General features: G+C 37.3%; 1 protein-coding gene across 1 annotated transcript in view; it reads left to right on the top strand.

Moving 5' to 3' along the window:
* Positions 1–22665, top strand: part of CORO1C (coronin 1C) — a 64642-nt gene that overhangs the window by 9054 nt on the left and 32923 nt on the right. The window contains exon 2 of the mRNA XM_016159994.2: positions 11952–12151. Within this exon, the coding sequence (XP_016015480.1) occupies positions 11957–12151 (195 nt within the window). The 5' untranslated portion in view covers positions 11952–11956. The remainder of the gene's footprint in view (positions 1–11951; positions 12152–22665) is intronic.

The raw sequence follows: 22665 nt of genomic DNA, 5'->3' as shown, positions 1-22665 counted from the left end.
AAAAGTAGATGCAAATGTAATTTGTAAGTGTCACTAGTGTTAATGATTTCTGTGCTAATACTAATTACATTTTAGGTTATATGAGTAGAAATTTAAAAATGTAAGTATGGAATTATTCTTTTCCAGTTTGTGAAAGTAAACACCAGTACCACTATATTGCATGTTTACTGAAAGGAAAAGAATGTCTTGCACTTTTTTGCGCCTCTATTTCACAGCACAGTGCCTGGCACACAGTAGGTGCTCAGTAAATGTTAGTTGAATAATTGAATTTCAGTTTTACCTGATACACTTGTGAAATAATTGTCAGTCTTCCCATTTTCCTAGAAGATGAAAGGAATAAAGAGGAAGTTTTCTATGGCATAGGACTGCTAATTTTAAACATTTGCTTCTTAAATTATCTTATGATAAGCTAATTTCATACTTTTTATTATAAATAAATGTTATCAAAGTGTGTGTATATATGTATATTTATTTTATTGAAATGTTTTATTTGCAAAGCAAATTTTGGAGTTCTTATTATTTAAAGCATGAATTCTGATGAAAAACAGGGTAAATATTACATTTTGGTGCTTTATTGCAAATTTACTTAACTGACTTCTTGAAAGTATTGATAGCATGGGGTTCTTAAGGCTTTGTTTTGTAGTCCAGTTAGCAACTTTGACTTTAGAAAAAAAGTTGATGAAGTCACATCCTAGTGGAAGCATGTTTTCATCTTGAGAGTTTTTTTTTTTTAAATCAATGTGAGAAGAACCATAATTTGTATCAAGATGAGGATTTAAAGTTAAAGTAGCCATTGAACAGCTGAGTTTCCCTTTATTATTTCTCTTCTTGAGGTTTCTCATCCTTTAATGCACTCACTAACTTACTGGAAAGTGTCATTGTCTCACTTGATGATTTGGCCTAAGAGCTCCAGGCCCAGCCCCAGAAGAATCACTGGGCAAGTCTCAGGGCATTTGAGTGGCTCCTGGAGCTCCAAGGATTCAATGTGTTTGGATTCATTTTGACTTGAGAATTTGACAAGAACTGAGTAACTTAAAATAGGGCAAATTGTGAACCATTTCAAATGTTGAAATATCTCATCATTTAGGAGTTTATTTGTGCAATGTTAAAATTTCAAACGTGATAGTCTTTGGTTTATATCATGTTAGTGATAAATGTTGTGATAAGTGATCACAAAAAGAGAATTGTTTTTGTAATTGTGTATGTATGTGTGTGTTTCTGGTAGTTCAGTATTTCAGAGGTTACAAAAAGTATTTATTTGATCGTAACTACATTTTCCCCAATGAGTTACATTGTTACAGTTTCTTGAAATCTGTTATAGATACTGATATTATGTATTTTTTTCCCCCTTTAGAAAAGAGGTGTGCTGATAAGGAAATAGTTTGTAATTTTACCAAAAAGAATCAGACAGACAAAATGATTTGTCCTAAGTTGCAGTAAGATTTTAAGAGGTATACTTTCCTGTTTCTATAGGATGTCCGAAAATTCTGGAAACATAGGGAGATTTTTTTTTTAAAGCGTTAATTTCGTTTTCAGATACCATTCTTAATATGTTTACCTTCAAGTTCCGGGCACTTTTCTTGGCAAACTCCCTTAATTTTAAAGCCACAGATCCAGTTATTAATCTGAAAAGTACAATACATAATTTCAATATTTTTCCTATGTGTTTACTCTTTCAAAACACCCTACTTGTAAAGAGAAGGGTCTTTTGGTGCTAATACAGAGAGCTGGTTCTTTTCCTTGGTTATTGATTACAGCCAGAGTTTTTCTTACTGTACCTTATCGTTCCTTTGAAACATTGTCAAAAGCATGTTTATTTAATCGCTGCTTGTCCCCAGTATAGGGTATTAAAAAGGAAAGACTGAAATTCTTCAGTTGAAGGTGATTACTTTGTTTTCTGACATTGCTAGTTTTGCGTGTGACTAGCTTTTATGAGCGTCTTCATAAAAATGCCTTAAGAAAAAAAAAAAGATCCGAGAGTCCAGTCATTTCATTTCCCAGTATAAGAGTATTGCCAAAGAATTATTAAAATTTTATTCCAAGAGAAACTCCATCTGACTAAGTAGTGCAAACAGACTAAGCAAGTTTGGACAGTCATGCACAGTGTGCTTTTTACCAGTTGTTGATAAGAAAAGTAGGTCATCAGTATAGAAAGAGTATTTTGAAACACATTCATTGTTAATTTTTAAGTGAGATTGCTGTGTCAGCCATGTCTGTAAACTGCAGTTGGGATGAGAACTCTTGGGATTAATTTGGCTCTTTGAAGGGAGAGACAGAGTTCAGCTTCTGAGTCTAGTCTCCTGTGGTGCACGTTAGGGAGATGACTGCAACCTCAGATGATGATTTTATATAGTTCTACAGTGTCCTCTGTACAGTTAGTGTCTGCCTGTGTCTCCATGATGGAGGTTTCTTCATTTTTTTTCAAAGCTCCAGGGAAAGGTGGAGGTGTTTGTGTTTATAAAGATGCTGTTGATAAGCAGAAAGTTGGGAGAGATGAGGAATTGTAAACACATCATCCTTACCCATTATCTCAGGTAAAAAATAAATAAATAATCTGTTCTTATTTTGATAGTGTAATGAAAATATGCATTTCTGTCATTGAAGAGAAAGAGATGACCCCTAAAACCTTGTAATCTCACATTCTAGTAGCTATAGATTTTCTGTAAAGTCATTCTTACTTATTATATTTTAAGTGAGTTACAGGCCTCATTAGGGCATCTTTTAGTTAATAAGGGGGTCTCTCTTTAATACCAGTGCGAAAGTTAATTTGAGGGTTTTTTTTGTATTGAGGATCTTTATGTTGTTATTTTTTCATATGTTCATTTCATTTTCTAAAAAATTTCAGCTTTATTGAGGTATAATTGACTTAAATTGTAAGATATTTATAAAGCGTACATCATGGTTATTTGCTTTATGTATATAGCTTATTTCATTTTTTGTCAGACTTCATTTTTAGCAGTCATTTTCTTAGCTTCACATTCTGCTCTAAATCATTAGTCAGTGCTTATGTGGATTGACATTAGGTGTTCCCCAACATCTCTTTGTAATAATTCCTAAAATAAGTGCAAAATTGTAAAATGTAAAAATAGGAGTTCTTAGAAAGCTTTAAAAAGTATAAACCTCTTTATTATATCTCACCTTTTAGAAATTGTCCTTGATATATATAATTTCAGTGTTTTATGCCTGTCTTTTCATGCCATTGTCTTGAACAATTGAGCACATAGTCCTCTGGGTTACGCCTAAGGGTTTTCGTTCGGAAGTAATGATATGCTTCCTTTGGCATACCTAATACTCTCTGTCATTTGTCTCAGAGTATTTGAATGCTTACAGCCAGTTTCTGTATTTCGAATTTTCTGTGTTTACTCCTATGGTCTGAGCAAAATGCAATTTCACATTTAAAAATTGCACAAAGTTGTTGAGGCAGCGCACCCCCATGAAAGAGCTCTGAGTGGCACTCTTGGCTGTTGTGGGAAAGCCAAATTGTATGTATGATGGGGAGTTTATCATTGAAAAACCATGAAAATTCAAGGGGTAGACAGTTGAACTGCCCTGTACTTTGTGGTTCAAGGTCATTGTGTCTCTCTCAGAAGTCCTTTATCTTTGGGCGAGTCACATAATGTCTCTGGGCTGAAAATGAAGGTCCTGAACTAGATGAGCTTTGGAACCCTTTCCACTCCAGGCTTCTACAAGGACTGAGGCTAGATGCTTTTTGGTAGGTCTTACTTGTATTTTCTTGTCTTTTGGTTCTTAGAAACATTTTAAAACAAAATATTGGGTTATTGAATTTAAACAAAGTATGTTTGTAATGAGTACCCCTCATTCTTGGCATCTTACGTTATTACTTGCATGAATAATGAGACGATACTATTTGGAAGGCTATGAGTATGGTTTTCCCCCCTTTTTTCTTTCTTTCTTTCTTTTTTTTTTTTTAAACTTGTCTCTCTCCAACTCGCTTCTTTATTCTTACCATTCTTGATGTTATGATAAATTGAACCAACATCAAGGCTGTTCCAGAGTTGGAGTCAGTTGTCTTAAATGGTCAACAGTTTTTCTAGGGAACACATTTTCCAACACCTTAATGTTATCAGTGGAGCGCAAATCTCTTTTAGCCACAGCTGCTGTGTTAAGAGGTATGTTGTATTTCTGACTTTCTGCTATGCTTTATAGCAAATGTTGCATGTAGTCTTTTCTTTTTTAAAACAACTCGATTAAAGGAGATAAATTAGGCATTTTCTTTTCTTGAAATGTTTCGTATATGTATCTATTAATGAAGGAATTGGATGCAGTGAAAATGATTTGTTAGGTGAACTCTTCGAGTGTCACTGGTAGGTTTTGTAAGAAAATTCAAAGAAGCTCAGCCATCTCATATCCAGAAATGAATTGTTATACTTAATCAGAGTACCTCTCATATTTAGGTGTCTGCTTTTTTGTGAATATGTGTAGGTTTACATATTACATTTCTAGCCTGTTAAAAGGAATTTTTAACTGTTGGCATTGCCATATAAATAGCTGATTTTAGGACTTTTTTTCCTCATTGTTATTCTACTTACCATTTTCTATTAAATAATGCATCGTATCTCTTCCACATTAAAAAAAGTACCTGTCATAAAAGTAGCAACTTAGTGGGAACATGTTCTTTCCCTGTTGAGATATTTTGGAGTCTTCTTGGGTTCTGGCTAGCGTGCATTTTCAGCCTAGTGAGCAGTTGAATAATTGATGCTTGGGATTGGTCTCAGAAAATGTGCCGAGCAGGATTTTGCTACTAGTAGGGGTTTTCCTGTATGTGTTCCTAGCAGGATGTGTTTCCTTTCATATGAACCATAGAAGTACATCTGCTGGAATCTTTAAACAGATAACCTCTCAATAAACAGGAAAATGTCCAAATTGTCATTTTTTAAATGAGATTGTTGGAAATAGAATAGAGAAAATGTAGTAACATTTACTCAGGTGTTTTGAATGTATTTTATTTGGTGTCATTACAGTATAAACACCCTGTCTTGTCTACATTTTTTTCGCCTAACATCTAATATATTTCTTGTATATGACCTATGAAATAAATTGTCTATGTTTAACTTGAATTGGTGGCAGTATCATAAGAAGCATGCCTTTACACTGTCCTAGTGGTTGAGGATTATTAATTGAATGTATTTTATTCTGAGAATGATTTTTAGCGAACTTTCCTTCGATATTTATAAAATATAAGTCTTTAAACCACAAAGGTAGACCTTATTTTTACAGCGTGTTCTTGGTCAGGATGTTCACCCAACATATAAAGAAAATTTTAATAGTCTTTGGTTTCCTTAAGTGAGCTAAGTGAGTTAATATTGTGAATATGGGTAGCCAGCTCTAGATTTTCTTGAAGCTAAAAACAGGAGTATGTTATCTATTGATTAGAAATTTATGTGGGAATGTAAGCTGGTATAGCCACTAAGGAAAATAGTATGGAAGTTCCTCAAAAAATTAAAATGAGAACTACCATATGATCTAGCAATTCCACCTCTGGGTATTTATCCAAAGGAAACAAAATCACTATCTTGAAATGATATCTGCACCCCCATGTTCTTGCTGCATTGTTTATAATAGCCAAGATATGGAAACAACCTAAGTGCCCATCAGCAGATGAAAGGGTAAAGAGAATGTGATATGTGTATGTGTGTGTGGGAGGAGGAACTTCTGACTTCAACCTTAAAAAGAGGGGGGCACTTCAAACAAAGTTAAATAACAGCTTTATTGAGATATAGTTCACATACCATATAATTTACACATTTAAAGTATACAGTTCATTGTTTTTTAGTATATTTACAAATACATGCAGCTATTACCATAGTCAATTTTAGAACACTTTCGTTACTTCAAAAAGGAACCCTGTACTCTTTAGCTATAACCCCCGTATCTCCCTGCACTGCCCCCCACCCCAGCAATCACTAACTTACTTTCTGTGTCTGATAATTTGCCTTTTCTGGATTTTCCTATGACTGGAATTGTAATATATAGACTTTTGTGATTGGCTTCTTTCCCTTAGTGTAATGTTTTCAAGGTTCATTCAAGTTGTAGCAGATATTATTACTTTATTCCTTTTTATTGCCAAATGGTATTCTATTATATGACTATATCACATTTTGTGTTTCTGTTCATCCACTTGATATTCAACATATGAGTTGTTTCCTTTGGCTTTTGTGAATATGCTACTATGAACATTCACGTATAAGTATTTGTTCTAGTACCTGCTTTCAGTTCTTTTTCAGTTCTTCCAAGATTAGAATTTCTGGGTCACATGGTAACTGTTTGTTTAATCATTTCAGGAACTTTCAGACCGTTTTCCAAAGAAGCTGTACCATTTTACATTCCCACTAGCAGTGTACAGAGTTCTGATTTCTTTGTGTCCTCATCAACACTTAATATTCTCTGACTTTTTAATTCTAGCTATCCTAGTAGATGTGAAATGTTATTTCATTGTGGTTTTGATTTACATTTCCCTAGTGACTTAATGATGTTTAGCATCTTTTCATGTGCTTATAGGACATTTCTATATCTTCTTTGGAAAAATTCAAGTTCTTTGCCCGTTTTAAAATTGGATTACTTGTCTTTTTATTATTGAGTTGTAGGAATTCTTTATGTATGGTAGGTGCAGGTGCCTTATCAGGTATAGGATTTGCAAAAGTTTTCTCCCATTCTGTCAGTCGTCTTTTCACCTTTTTGATGGTGTTCTTTGACGTATAAAAGTTTTAAATTTTGATGAAATCAATTTATCTGTTTATTTTGTTGCTTGCACTTTTGGTGTCTTTGCTAGTTCCAAAGTCATGAAGATTTTTCTTGTTTTTTTTTTTTTTGCTTATAAGAGTTTTATAGTCTTAGCTCTTAATAACTATAATCCTGATACTGTAACTATTGTCTTTGGTACATTTTAAGTTAATTATTTTATATGATATGAGGTCAGGGAAAACCTTATTTTTGCACGTGGCTATCCAGTGGTCCCAGCACCACTTATTGAAACAACTATTCTTTCTCCATTGAATAGTTTTGGTGCCTTTGATAAAATCACTTGACTAAAGATGTTGTATGAATTTATTTCTGGACTTTCAATTCTGTTCCATTGATCTATGTGTCTTGATTTCAATTGCTTTGTAGTAAGTTTTGTAATCAAGAAGTGTGAATCTTCTTAATTTTTTCTCCCCTTTCAAGGTTGTTTTGGCTACTTTTGTGTCCCTTGCATTTCCATATGAATTTTTGAATGAGTTTGTTAATTTTCACAAAGAAGTCAGCTGGGATTCTGATAGGGCTTGCATTGAATTTATAGCTCAGTTTGGGAGAGTATTGCCATCTTAATGTTAAGTCTTCTGATGGATGAACACAAAATATGTCTTTACATTTAATTGTGTCTTTAATTTCTTTTAGCAGTGTTTTTAATACAGGCATACCTCAGAAATATTGCAGGTTCAGTTCCAGACCACCACAATAAAGCGAGTAGTAATCTTTTTGCTGGTGGAGGGTCTTCCCTTCAATTTATATATATAAAAAAATAAAATCTGTGAAACATTATAAAGCAAAGAACTATAAAATGAGGTATGCCAGTATACAAGTCTTTCAACTGTCTTGGTTAGGTTTATTCCTAAGTATTTTATTCTTTTTGATAATACTGTGAATGGAATTGTTTTCAGATTATTTGTTATGAGTGCACAGAAATAGAGTTGATTCTCATATATTAATCTGCAACCTTGCCAAACTTGTATATTAATTCTAATAGTTCTTTAGTGGATTTCTTAGAATTTTCTATATGTAAGATAATGTTATCTGCATTCAGAGATGATTTTCCTTCTTCCTTTCTAATATGAATGCCTTTTTTTTTTCATTTTTTCTTGTCTAATTTCCCTGGCAGGAACCTGTAATACATTGCTGAATAGAAGTGACTAAAGTAGACACCTTGTCTGGCTCTTAATTTTAGGGAGAAAGCATCTTTTGCAGTTGGATATTGTGTTACCTATGGATGTTTTTAATTTTTTTTTTTTTAAATCAGTTTGAGGAAATTTCTTCCTGTTCCTAGTGTATTGAGTGTTTTTATTGTGAAAGAATGTTGGATTTTGTCAAATGCTTTTTGTGTGTGAGATGATCCTGTGATTTTTGTTTTTTATTCGATTGATATGTTGCATTGATTTTCGGATGTTGAACCAACCTTGCATTCCTGAGAAAAGTCCCTCTTGGTCGTGGTATATAATCCATTTCATATGTTGCTAGATTTGATCTGCTAGTATTTTGTTGACAGTTTTCTGCATCTATAGTCAAAAGATTATTTGTCCAGTTTTCTTGTCATATCTGTCTGATTTTAGTATCAGAGTAACACTGGGCTCATAACATTAATTTGGAAGTGTTCTCTCCTTTTCTGTTCTTTGGAAGAATTTGTGAAGAATTGGTTTTCTTTAAATGCTTGATAGACTTTGGCAGTAAAGCCTTCTGGACATGGGCTTTGTCAGATACTGTTTTAATTTTTATTATAGGTGTCATTCACTTCATTTTAGAAACCAGGAAACTGAGGCTCAGAAAAGTTAAATAAGTTGCTAATAAATGGCAGAGCTGGGATTTGAATCAGGATTATTTTATGTCAAGTTCTAGGGTGATAACAATAGCTGACATTTATTGTGTTATTAGATGTGTCTTTAACCATACGAGGTACTTTAATATATTACTCTCCTGCTGCACTCCCTTCACCAAGTGCCCATTTAATGATCACTTCAGCTTTATATGTATTGTACACATTTTCGGATAGAGAATCTGACACTTAAGGAGATTCATTGACTTGCCCTACTGAACCATGGTAAACCTGCACTTCTCACTCACAAGGCTCTCTGACTTTGGACCTTGGTCTCAACTGCTTTTCTCTGTTCTGGGCAGCAAAACAGCTGTTCTACATGGGGGCAGCTGAACCCAGGTCAAGTTCAACCTTGGATGTGAATGAGTTCACACTGCCTTTCAAACTCCACTTGGACATGCGTGGCTCAGTCAGCACAGGACTGTGGAAGTACCAGCTTTTCTCACTCTCTCTGTGTAGCTAACACTCTACCCCTTGGCTGTAGAAAAAGAACTAGTGTAGCGTTCTGACTCCATGTAGTCAGGTTGAAAATAAGTTGTCACTATGTGTAATAATACCAATGACTTTTAAAGGTATTTTAGTATGTAAGTCAGCCAGCACATTCGTGTAATATCTTTCAATGAACACATTTGAAGAACTTTGCATATTAATATTTATATTCCTGGTGAGATTAGATGGTATCTAGCCTATTTGAGTAAAAGGAAAACTTGTCTTTATTTTTCAATGTACAAAATGTCCATTCACATTCAAAAGTGAGCCACAAAAAGCTGACCTGATGCTTGTGTGTAGGCGGAGGGGCTGGTAGGATAGTGGACTTCATAGAGGATGGTGAGGACTCATCTCCTGCCAGCTAGGGCTGGTGGTGTCTAGGCCTGGGAGCCAGTGTTCTGGAAGCTCTGGGCGAGAGGCTCCACTATACAGAACCAGGTTGTGTGACACCTGTTTATACCTGTGCTCACTTGTGCTGGGTGTCATCCTGCCCAGGGCTTGCAGTCTGGCTTCTGCTGGGGCAGGGTGCAGGGCAGTCCTCTGACTGTGCAGCACTTAGAGGAGGCGATCTGGGGGTTTAGCTGCTTTTGATGTAGACTTGCAGTCAATTTTCTCTGCAGTCCCCTCTTCCACATACCTGTCTTTAGAGACACAGTTTCTCTTCTGAGTGCTCTGGAGTTTCCATTGGGCATTGGCATCCTATCGTGAGCCTCTCTTCCTGAGACACTGAGCTGAGTGGAGAACATTCACAATTCAGTCAGTTACATGTACATGACAGCTTTCCATATTCCAAGATTTTATTGTCATGTTTGCTTTCCTCCTCCTTTCTAGTATCCTTTCTCTTGTCCTTTGGTGTTTATATCTGCTTTTATTCTTCGATTGTCATTTTATTAGGATTTTAGGAAGGAATGGAGATAAATGCCATTTGCATTTCTTTTGTAAATTAGCTTCTCGTGTCCTTTGTGTAATTTTCTATTGGAATTTTCATGTTCTGAATTTGTAAAAACTTTATGAAGGATATTCACTCTGACATATGGTGCAATTCTTTCTTCTTCTGTGTTAACTTACTTTTGAAACACTTGATATCAGGTACTGGTGGGAATTCGAGCTTTTGATATACAGGTGGTTATATAAGGAAATGGATCCCGGGACCAGCTGGCTATATACATTGGCTTTTGTCTGGATGTGCTTTTCTTGTGGTTTTCACCACTTCATGGAAGCTGTCTTATCTACTTGTACTTGAGAATTATTCATACCGTTTCACAAATGAAGAACCCTAGCCAAGTGGAAGCAAATCATTTGCCATCTCTTGTACTAAGTACTCTAGATGTATGGTCCTGGTAGCTGGAAAAGCCTGGCAACAGCTGGGTTGAGGAACATGGGTACTCAACTGCTTGCCAAGGGTCTGTTGCCTCAGCCCAGCCAGGCTGGGAGAGAGGCCACTTTTATACATTCCTTGGAAGGGTAGAAAGAAGCTCTGACAAAAATAAATTCTCTCTGCATTGAGCAGTGGGCCCAGAGCCATGAGGAAGGAAATTAGAGGGAAGGAATTAGCAAGAGCCCACCATGTGTCCCATTTGGCACAAGTGGGCAGGTGTTAGCTCTTCTCTGGTCCATGGGGATCAGGAAGACTGGTTTTCAACCGAATTGTCAACATTTGACCATACACCATTTCCATTTATGTTTTCTCTCGACCCCTTCTATTCTAGTCAATATGAACAGTATCCAGCATTAGCAGGTAGAAAAATTACACTGAGTGCAGTCTAGGTAACCTCAACCAGGTAGGGCCTGGTGATCCTAAAACAGGAAGCTTTCAGTGCACGTATCTATAGGACAACTTAGTGGAACTGGAATCTGAAATAACCCATGAGGAAGCACAGGAATACCAGCTCAGTGTCACTTCCCCTCCCCCAGGTAAACGATCAACTCTGATGTGAAAACCCATCCTGGTTTCATTTCCCCTCCCTGAGGTTTTCATTTCCTCTGTCCAGTTGTTTCTGCCACGATCATTCTAGGCCTTTCCAGGACTGGTTTACTGTCACAGCAATTAGCCCTTGCTTTTAGCTTCTTCCTGTCTAATATGTCTAGTTGCTACTGTCAGACTTCTTGTCATCCTAAACATCACTTTTATCACATTGCTTTCCATTTCGATCCTTGCTAGCTTTTACCCTATTGGCTGCCTTAGGCTCCTGGTAGCACTCAGCACCAGGAGTTTGACTCTTAGTTGCTCTGATCATTATGCCTGTGTTGGAAGGCTCTTGAAGTCAAGGGTGGTTGCTTATATGTCTTGAATTCTCTACTACACATAGTCTTGTGGAAGTACTCATGAGCAGGCACAGTTCTCAAACAGCAGAGTGCTGATGTCTGGGGAAAATATTTAAAACTGAAAAATTACCTTGGTATACTGAGGAAAAAGCCACAGTATTGTGTGTGTGTGTGTGTGTGTGTGTGTGTGTGTGTGTGTGTGTGTTGGGGCGTTTCTTGAGCTTCAAATCTACTGCAGAACTTTGGAGTCTTCTTATCTCCAAGAGGGAAGGATTGGAGCTAATTATCTTTCATTTCTCGCTCAATCCTGAAAGCTAATTTTCCTTCATTCTTTGCCTTGATCTTTCTCCTGAAATTAAAACTCATGAGCTGTTTCTGGATCTTGAATTAGGAATTTTTCATTTCTTTGTAATTTTTTCCCTGACGCATTTTTTCAGCTTTCTCTGGGTGTGTGCTGCTAAAGGAAATTTGGATTTGCCATTTGGCTACTTTTTTAGTAGAACAGACAAAATGCCATACTATTCTGTTTTTTTCTACTTGGAGCTTTTCATTTGTAAAAGTTAAAGCTTTCAGTTAGGTGCATGATTTTAACATAACTTTTGCTCCTCTACAGACACGATGAGGCGAGTGGTACGGCAGAGCAAGTTTCGGCACGTATTTGGACAAGCGGTGAAAAATGACCAGTGTTATGATGACATTCGGGTTTCTCGAGTGACCTGGGATAGTTCCTTTTGCGCTGTCAATCCCAGATTTGTTGCCATAATCATAGAAGCAAGCGGGGGAGGAGCCTTTCTTGTGCTCCCTTTGCACAAGGTAAGTAATCTGACTTTCTGTTAAACACCCTCTGGTAATCTCTGTTCCATAATAGATAGACAGTTCAGTAATTGTGTGATTACTGAGACCATTAGACTCTGATGTAACTGAGGTTACATTCTGTACATGTTCCTAACCATAACAGTTTTTCTCTAATGGAGAATCATTAAACAGAATGGTGAACTGTTCTGGGTGTGCCCTCTGTGGATGAAAAAGATTATTATAATGACACTGTGAGCATGGGATGGCACAGGAATTTTATTATTTGCTTAGTAATCATCCACTTAAAAAAAAAATTTCCAAAATGCAATTTTAAAGACACATTTTTAAATGAGGAGTGAGACTTTTGGTTTTTTGAATGGTAAATGGGATGAGAGCTCAAGAAAATGTCCCCAACAATGCAAATTTAAAATCTAGGCAATAGTAAGTTTCAGCCTAGCATCTAAACAGTGTTATTAAGTGGTAGAAATAAAAAATCTTTACTGAAAGTGGTTTCATGTGACCTTCCATTTCAGTGGGCTTCCTAGTCCTCCCTTCTCCTGTCTTTCTCAGTCTGAGAACTCTCTTCAACATGGGGTGAAAGATAGGAGATTTGTGATTTTCTGATTATTCTTGAATATTGTAGATGAAAATCTGTACTTGCTTCAACAGGAAATCCCAGAATCACAAATATTTGGGGGGAGGGGTTGCTTTGAAAAGAAAGAGAGAGAGAGAGAGAGAGAGAGAGAGAGAGAGAGAGAGAGAGAGTGTCAGTCTGGAAGGAGTCATTTTCCAGTTAGTTTTTAGGAGGAAAATAAGTTTGTTGAGTCCTGAGCTCTAATGATAAGGGCTTAGTGCCCGTGAGGATGCAGATGTTGGGTCACATTACAGCTATTTCCACTGTACCGAGAATAAGGGGGCTCTGTGAGTCTAAGCAATGCATATCAGGGATACATCTCATCATAATGGACCATGTCATTCTGAAAGTGGTTACCATAAAGTGACTTCTGTCAAAGTATTGTTTCCCATTATATTTTTGGTGATTTTTCCTTGAGAAAACTTCAATTCTCTTGTACTTTTCTTTCTCTCAAATGCTTATGACTAACTCGTTTTACTTTAACGTCTGATTTTTATTTTGGTTACTGGATCGATGTGATATACAATAGGGCCATCTCACTTCAGAAATAAGAGATGGATGCCTTTGGGGAACAAATTTGATATGTGTTTTCAAATGTACCTTCATACGGGCAAGGTTGTTGCTCATATTTATAGGAGAATCTTTTCATTAAATTGAAATTTAATTTTCTACTTGGATACTTTTATCTCTCTGGAGAAAATTGTTGTTTGATGGCAAATAATACATTACACTATTATAATTGTACTTAAGCCTGATTTTAGAGTGAGATTTAAATATAATGCCTGTTGCATTTGATCTCCACGACTTTTTACTTCATTAGTTCACTAAGAACAAGGAGAAGTTGGAAACTTGACTTTTTAGTGGTGGGTTTTATGGCAGCCAGCTGAGAAGTCATTTCTGCTTGTCAACCAAAGAAAGGCACTGGAGCACCATGATCTGTTTCTGAGTTAAGAGTTTTTATTCTGTCTTTATATAGACTGAGGGATAAATGTAAGACTTTTTTTTTTTTTTTTTACTTTAAAGAAATGGAACAAACCAATTAAGAAGCCTGAAATAAACTTTTAAATGGCTAATCTTCCCCTCAGTTCAGACAGTTTCACATCCCCAGAAAGCTTTGTGAGTCTATCTTTGCTTTTACAAACCGTGAGAAATTTCGAGTATCCTTTATGCCATTTAAGGGAGACCTGCATATCATTCTTAAGCTAACTGGGTATTAAGATTTGGTTTTCACTTGCATTAAGTAGCCTACACTTAATAAATAGATGTTAGTATTTTTTTTCTTTAGATGTTAGTATTTTTTTCTTTAATCAACTATATAGGAATTAGGATAGAATAAATTGTTTTGAAAATAATCATGTTTAGATGTAGTGTTGATTTTTGGAGGAGCCTAAAGGGTCTTTCTAAGACTATAATGTTGTCTGTGTGGCTCTTTAAATATTAATTTGTTTTGGAGAAGGTGACATTGGTGTAAATTAAGCCCAGTGATAGCTGTCAGAAATAGGGTCAGTACTTGGGGTTATCAACTTTTATATTCTATAGGTTTACATATACAATGTTGGATTTTTATGTATTAAAGTATATGTAGTTAGCCCTTAAGGTCAGTGTGGTGTAGAGGATAAAACACAGGTCTGGGAATCTGGAAGCCTGGGGTTCAGTCCTAGCTTAGTCACTGACTTATAGTGGATAATGGATATATCACTCTGTCCTTCTTTTCTGTTTCTCTATATGTGACATGAGGGCCTATATATGAAAGTGATTTTCTGACTTGGAAATTTTAGATCATCTTAGAAGCGCCTCTCATGGCCTGTGGTTCTCAATTATAAAGTGATTTCTAATACAGATAGTTTGGTACCAAAATTCAGCAAAGGAACACTGTTCCATTTTTTTTTTTCCTTCCTTAGTGCCAATGCACAACTTTGGAAAGTAGATGCCTTTTTATTTGTGACTGCTTTTCCGCCAAGGTCAAGGCTGAGCCCAACAATGAAGAGTGGCCTTGTGGCCCTGTAGATAGTTCTGTGCCTGGGGAGCTCGTAAAGTCTTGATCGTGGTGGCAGGGTCTAGCCCACGAGCCTGCAGTGTCAGGTGACACTCTCCTTTCTTTTCTTCCTAACACCCTGTCCCTTGACTATTTATTACCTAAACTGGACATCAGTAGCTGCTAGAAAATAGAACTGTGTTCTACATCGCCAGGAAACGTACATTTCTGTCTGCTTTATGGGGCTGACTGCTCTCTCGATATCTATCTACCTTATAATTTTGATATAATAATATTTGAATAAGGATCATAAGTTTTACATTTTTATAGATGTTAATACAATACAGAGTTACTGTTCTTTGAGTATTTTAAATGTAATCATTTGGTTTAATCATCTATAAAGGGAGTCTCTCCTGGGTGCCAGCACCTCTGCCCTCCAGGACCACTTGCATCTATTTTTCATTGTGATCAGTTTCTCAGTCTCCCCCAGATGGCTGGTACTGAGGTGTTTGTCTTCTCTTCAGAAATGCAGCCTAGAAGAAATATTGTGGGGAACCATTAATCCTAATACAGGGCTCTGTCCCAAATGTCAGTATTTTCAGCTTTAAAATAGTTTTATAACGAGGTGCTACTTTTGTTTAAAAGTGAAGAAAAACCAAATTTCCACATATAATATGAAGTGATGCTTGAAATCAGTATTGCAGGAAATGATGCTCTAGGTGTATATTGGGCTTCATTCAGTATGTGTTGATAGCAGTCTGGGATCACTCTAAACATGAACTTTAGGAGATGGGTATGGTTTTTAATAACTATCTCAGAGACTGTTGGTGATGTTTCCTCACCTTTTATATCTTTTTTTTTTTCTTTTTAGATTATAAACAGGTGGGTTGGTTTTGGTGATGATTTGGGGGCTCTCTGTACATATTAATTTTAAATATGCATGTATTAATCTGAAGATGTATCGTGACACTTTCAGAAAGGCTCCCATTGAAAAACATGGCCTTTCATGAATTTCTTTTCAAAACTTGTGTTAGCAGTAAATAGGGCTTATTATTGCAGTTCATGAGGCTCGTGGTTAGATTCTGGGAGAATCATGGTCTCTGTCGTCTGGGACTTAAAAAAATGGAGAGAGTAGTAGGAACAGATACACAGCAAGAGGTAGACTTAGGGAATGAATGTATGTTTAACTGTATGGTTTATGGTTTTTGTTAAGAGGGTTTATTAGAGAAAGTGGGATTTTAAGAGGTCACTGCTAGAGGAATATGGAAAGTACTCAGCTCTGAGGTGGGGTGATTTAGATTAGCACACATGATTCAGAATCTCTTTTGCAATGCTTCCATCAAGCTGTGGCATGCCATCTATCATGACTTTTCAAGGTGTGGCTTAGTACATTTTCTTATTCTTTGGTCTTTCAGAGGATGAATAATAGCAGTCTTGCTGAACAGAAGTCAGCTTTGTGGTTTTGGCTATAGAGGTCTTTTTTTTTTTTTTTTTACCTCACAACTGCATAAGCTGCCTTGTCTCAGCCCCTGTGCACTCTACCACGTGGGCATGAACAAGCCTCTCCTGTGTGAAGTAGCCACACTCGTGATGTGGGACTGAGACATTCCCATCCCTGTAATGAACCATGTGGCATATTTAAACACACCGATGTTTGTTGTTAGGTGCTATGCCTTCTAGATATAAAAAGAAAAATTAATTCATTACATACAATAGCTGCTTAGGGCATTAGGACTAATTCTCTCACAGAACCTGGGTTGACAAGGGCCACTTGAGATAGTTTTTCTATCATATTTATTGAGGAAGAAATCTTGATTCATTTCAGTAAATATTCTCAGTGTCTTGTGTAAGTGTTTAATACCCAACTCACATGTTACTTCTAATTTACTGAGACAGTAGGAATCATTCTTTGGTTTCTCTTAGATGCTTGTCCATAGACTACACTATTACATTGTATTATAATAATTTTTTTTATCACTTAACGTAGGATGGCAGTTAAAATTGTATGCTCTTGATCTCCTGACATTCACTCGGACAGAGGATGCAAATGAGATGGCTGTTCGAATGGTAGCTGTTGATAACAGATTCTCTAAAATCTGGCTTTACTCTGTCGTGGTAGCAGCCTCCAAGATGGCCTCCAGTGTTTCTTATCTCCTTGTGGTCTTGCTGTTGTGTGGTTCTTTCCCACATTAAGTAGAGCTGACTCTATAACCACTAGGATATGGTAAAATTGTTGGAGTGTGACTTTGAGGCTAGGTCATAAAAGCGTATTGGCTTCCATTTTATCTCTTTTGGAGCCACCATGTTGGGAGCGTACACAAGCAGCTCAGTGGGGAGGTCCATAGGACTGCTTTCAATAGCCAGCGTCAACCACTAACCAAACATGTGAGTGATCAACCCTCTTGAAAGTGGATCCTGCAGCCCTGCCCGCCATCAGGACTCATGAGAATCTGGAGCCAGAATCACTCAGATAAGCTGCTTTTGCACTCTTGACCCTCAGAAACTGAGATAATAAAAAGGTATTGTTTTAAGTAGCTAAGTTTTAGGGTTAAGCAACAATTGATAACTAATACATGTATTTATAGAATGTGGTGCTTGATTCATAATCTTAGGTCACACAATAGATAAATAAATGAGTACTTAACAGTGACCTAAAAGACCATCTGGTAGTTTTAAGCACTTTCTACTGTTCTTTTGAAAAAAAAAAAAAATATATATATATATATGTGTATATATATATATATATGTATATATATATATACACACACATACATACATATTTAGAAGCTGAAGGAAACTTGACTTTAGGTGGTAAACACACAATAGAATATACAGATGTCAAATTATCATGTACACCTGAAAATTATATAATTGTATTAACCAATGTTACTCCAATAAACTTAATTAAAAAATACATTTAGAGACATAACATTCTTAAATAAATCTTAATAATTGAAGGATTCTGTACAGTAGCAGGAGAAAGTTATGTTGTATGGCAAGACTTGGTGATCCTTATGTTCCATGATACTGTCACATAACCTAAGAAAATACGTTGTAAGGTCATAGTCACTATTTTATGTGTAACTTCAGATTACATTATTGATTTTTCAGAGAAAATCTGGAATGTTAACATTGATAGTGAGACTAATCGTAATTTTTATTTTCTTTAAAATTACCTTTACTTTTTCTAAAATGTTTTAAATGAACTAATTACATGAAAAGGTTATTTTTTAAAAGTATCATCAGTAATATTACAGTGCATATATAAAGAGCTAAATATTATTTAAGCATTAGTGAAATCTAAAACTGTACTTTAAAAAAATCTCATTCATTCATTCATTCATTCATTCACATACCCATTCCTTAGACATTTGAGCACTTACTTTGTGCCGTGACTTGTGTTGGGTTCTTGCTCTTACCAAGCTTTGATAACAGTTGACCTTGATAACTCTAATGGGGAGCTTTGTGTGTGCATAAGGTACTCTGACATAGCTATGAGAGATGAGTGCCAGCTGAGGCTCAGAAGGCAAGGAAGATGGCATGAAACAGAAGAGGAGCCCAGCCAGTTCACTAAACTGATGAGTTAGAAAGGTGCTCTGTTCCAGGAGGGTGAATGGGTTGGGAGCTACATTCCTCCTTCAGATTCCTGGGTCTCTGGGAATTTAGTTGGATTTTTCTGGTATTGGCAAAATGGGATGTTTGATTGGAGGGGGGATTAAGGGGACCTGAGGGGTAGCTTTTTGATAGAAAATCACATTTCTCGACTCCTTTTTTTTTGGTCTTCTCTTCCATTGTAAATAGTGCAGAATCGGTGTTTTCTGTGACCATTATATGCAGAAGAACCAGAATAAGCACTGTTCAACAATTTTAGATTATTGCTATAACTGGAATGACATAATATGTTTCCTCTGTATCATCTTCAGGAATAAGCAGTGACTTCATGTCATATTCTTAAAAACAAGACTCTAAAAAGACATCCAAATTTGCTTGGGAGGTCCCTTACGTAAACAGTGTCTCAGTTTTTGCACATGGTAGGACTGCTGTCCATACCTCTGTTTTACAGTTGCAGAATTTGAAACTCAGATTGAGTCTTCAGAACTGTGAATCTTTTATGGAGTAGATCCTAGTTTTCTGAGTCTTTATTTAATTTTGTACATGTATATTTTTGATGAACATTTTCCCTGCACTGAGTGTGAAATTTTTTGTTGTTGTTGTTATAGAAACTGCAATCTAATCAACACTTAATCCTTTGCATTTTTTTTTTTCTTCTGGGATTAGAAGGCTTAATAACAAAAACACTAGCTTGTCAGCTTGGAGAATTGTCTTAAGGTTTAGAAAGTATTTGGTGTATACCATGCCTTGTTTGGCAGTTGCGACAATGATGAAATTGCAGCAGTTCACGTTTTTGAGAGCTTCCTTTAAGTGCCAGGCACCGTGCTGATAAGGGCCCTCTTTCATGGACTTGTTCAAAAGGAATGGCAGTCTCCCGATGGTGCTTTTAAGCAACACCTGCTGGATTTGCATTGGCTGTATTTTCCCCCCTTACTGTACACTGCTGACAGGCAATTTTCATTCCCACAAATAGTGGCGCTCTATTTGGACAGGGTAGCAATGCCAGTAGCCCTTTGTACAGATGTGGACATTTGGCACATGCTATGGCTTTGGTGTTATGGGCAGGCAGTTTTATTCAGTACCAGTGTCCTGAGTGTCCTAAAAAGCCCATTCACTGCCTCTTGATATAGATGCTGTCTGATGCCCTGAGCACCTTAAACTGTCAACTGTATGGGCCATGGAGGGCTAGGAGGCAAGAGTGTGTGTGTGTTGGGGGTAGGGGGGTGGAAGATACAGGGGGTGGACGCCAGGTGCAGAACAATGACTTCCAAATTATGTCACGAGCTGCCAGCCACACGAGGGCCTCATTACCACATGAAGTGCCACAGAAGGGCCTTTTCATTTTCTCCCAGTGACTCTGTTTTCCATAGTCTTGCTGTGGAGGGAGGGGAGGAGGGACACCCTACTCAACCCCAGTTAACAATGGAGCACAAAGTCCTGGCAGAAGGAACCTCACAATGTACCCTGGGGCTATTTTTGATTACAGTGAGTGGCTGTGACTCAGAGTGTGCCCTGGCAGATGACAGGCTTCCACCCTCCCCTCCTCTCCCTCCTCCCCTGGAGATGAGCAGGCAGCCTGTCTTTTGTGCATTTCCTTGGCTGGCTCCCCAACTGCTGCAGTTCACTGATATGTCCACAGCAGCCGGCCTGCAGGCTTGACAGGGCTCTGACAGTGGTTTTTACCATATATGGCCATGAGAGCTCTGGGGCTGTCAGCTGGCCAGGATAATTTCCTTCCTTTGCTTTGATTGGCTGCATGGGTGGCTCAGAGAATGGTGGGATCCGGGAGTGTGTGGTAAAGGGAAGCCACTGAGTCAAGTGCAAAGAACCTTTAACTCTTTCCTGGTTTTCTGGCGCATGAGACCATGTTGAGCAAGATAAGTGCTGAGGGCAGAAGCCCTGAGCATATAAACATCATAGTCTAAGTCTGGGAAAGTGGAAAAGAAAAGGTTCCCGAATACAGACTACTTTGAAATAGACTCAAGTTCTAACGGGTAAATTTTTGCAGTCTCTGTTTGTCCAGGAGCTACCTTATAACCATAGGTAGCAAATTTTCTGTTCCTACCAAGTTGACTATCTGTGCTAGTTAGGGCTGGGACCTGAGTTGATTCCAGGGAAGGCTGAGCGGGGAGGGCAAATGATGGAGCATGTGTTGGGTCCCTCAGAGGAGAGGTGACTTGGATTTCTTTCTGGCTGAGCTTTAAGTCATGAGTAAATGATACAGGCTACTGAATTGGGTCTCTACTCCAGCCCTGCTTGTTTACAACTGCTGCAAGGTGTGAACTACCTCAGCCATGGAGCCCAACCATTTACCTAAAATAATTGCGATTTTTTTTTTCCTGTTTTTCATCCCCACTTCAAGGAGAGAGGGCTTTTGTTCTGAGGCATGTCCGTAAACCACGGGGATTGGAAGGGGTAGACCTGGAGCTCTTCATCATTCACAGAGGGTCAGGAAGAAAATCTCCAGTGCAGTTTGCTCAGAGTGCAGGGGGCAGGGTGAGGCAACCAGTTACCATCCTTTCCGATTTGACATTGAATGCTTTGTTTTAATTTCCCGTATTTGCACTTATATCAATAGTTCTTTTGCTTTTCAGCTTTTCTTCCTAAGCAGTTTTATTTTGACTTGGTTCTGCCTCATCTTAGGTCCATGGGTTTCATTTGTTCTCAGACCAGAGTATATGGAATTAACTTGTCTGCAGTAATGAGGTTTTTACTTCATAAATTTTTTTGTTAAGTCAGGAAGTTAGGAAATATAGCTTCTCTGATTGCAATTACATATTTGGGTGTGGCTGAATATGATGTTAAACTCTTCCACTTTTTTGCTTTTTGATAATAAAATATCCATGGTTTTAGAGGAACTTCCCTCAGGTTCTTAATGGGCTTTTAAAAGGGTCTTTCGCTATGGAAGCCATTTGTAAAGAGGACCCGTGATGGCAAATGATTTGCTTGGTATTTTTATTGTGATCATAAAGGCTCTTATTTTTCACTCACAGTGAAGTGAGGTCTCTGCAGAACCACACTGCCACTCCCTGGCAGCTTTAATACTTAGCTTACCTTACAGAACTGTGTAACCAGATCTGTATGTTTCATTCTAGGAGCACCTCTTCTTACCTTCAAGGTTGGTGTTTCTGGTTTCCTTAAAGTAAAACCTCAGAATGTTTTATTCCTGGGTCATGAGCTGTCACTTTTAGTGACCAGCCTGTCAACAAGTCGTATATTTTGTGAATTAATCTTTCTAGTCTGCTGCAGAAAGTCCCTGTCTCATTATCTGGGCCATTCTTCCTCCTCTTCTGTCCCAAGACCACAATCACTGTAGCTTCTCCCTGTGGGACAACAGAGCCTTAAGAGATTTCAACAGAACACGTATCCACATAAATAATACTGTTAGAAGTAAAAGGAAGTTGGAAAAAAGGAAAACCCACTTCAATAGACATCCTTTTTTGACTCCTTTGAACTCTGTACAGTGTGAATGGAGCCCTTATGCCTGGACTGGAAACTTTTCCTTTGCTTCCGAGCACATGTTTGACTTAACCATTCTCCTTGCTGAGAGTTTAAGACTTCTCACTGTATTATACCAAGGCCAGTAATGAGTTATTATCAATACCTTTGAAAGATCTTTTAATTTAGAGGCAGTATGATAAAGTTTTTGAAATTTAGACACATGAAGTGATTTTGATTAGCATTTTTCCCTAAAATGAAAACCATTATGGAATATAAAATAGGAATGAACAGTTTGGAAAATCTTTATACTTTGCTTGTTCCTTAAGGCAGGATGGGGTGTGCACTGTTTAGGCCTTTAACATCAGAGGGTGGTGTAACCAGTCTGAATAATAAGCCCAGATTATAATAATGGATTATAAAATGGCTGGATGATAAGATGACTGTAGATTAGAAGTTGGAAAAGTACTGGGAAGCTGCCTGTGCTGGACTAGTAAAGGGAGATAGTATAGAAAGCAGTCAGAACCCAGCAAGGGAAAGGCTTGGGAATATATGATGGAACTCCAGAATGCAGAGTAGAAAGAAATGGTTTGTGGAATATCTTGAGCATCTTAAATGGGAATATTTGATTTGACTGATTAATGTGTGTCACTTTTTATCACCATGTGAGTTTATTAGCTTTATGGAAACATGTTAGTTATGAGAAAGAGTAAGCCTGCTGGGTAGAGTTGTGTGGCTTTTATAACACGTTACAAGGAACCAGTAATTATTAGATTGATCCTCCTTTGCACTAGTTTGGTTAGCATCTTCAGCCTCATACTAAGCAAGCTACTGTGTAGATTGAAAACAATTATCATGTGAGGGGTCATTCTT

The sequence above is a fragment of the Rousettus aegyptiacus genome, unplaced genomic scaffold (assembly GCF_014176215.1).
Source record: "Rousettus aegyptiacus isolate mRouAeg1 unplaced genomic scaffold, mRouAeg1.p scaffold_m13_p_5, whole genome shotgun sequence".
Classification (NCBI taxonomy): Eukaryota; Metazoa; Chordata; class Mammalia; order Chiroptera; family Pteropodidae; genus Rousettus; species Rousettus aegyptiacus.
This window is presented reverse-complemented; position numbering and strand designations above follow the sequence as displayed.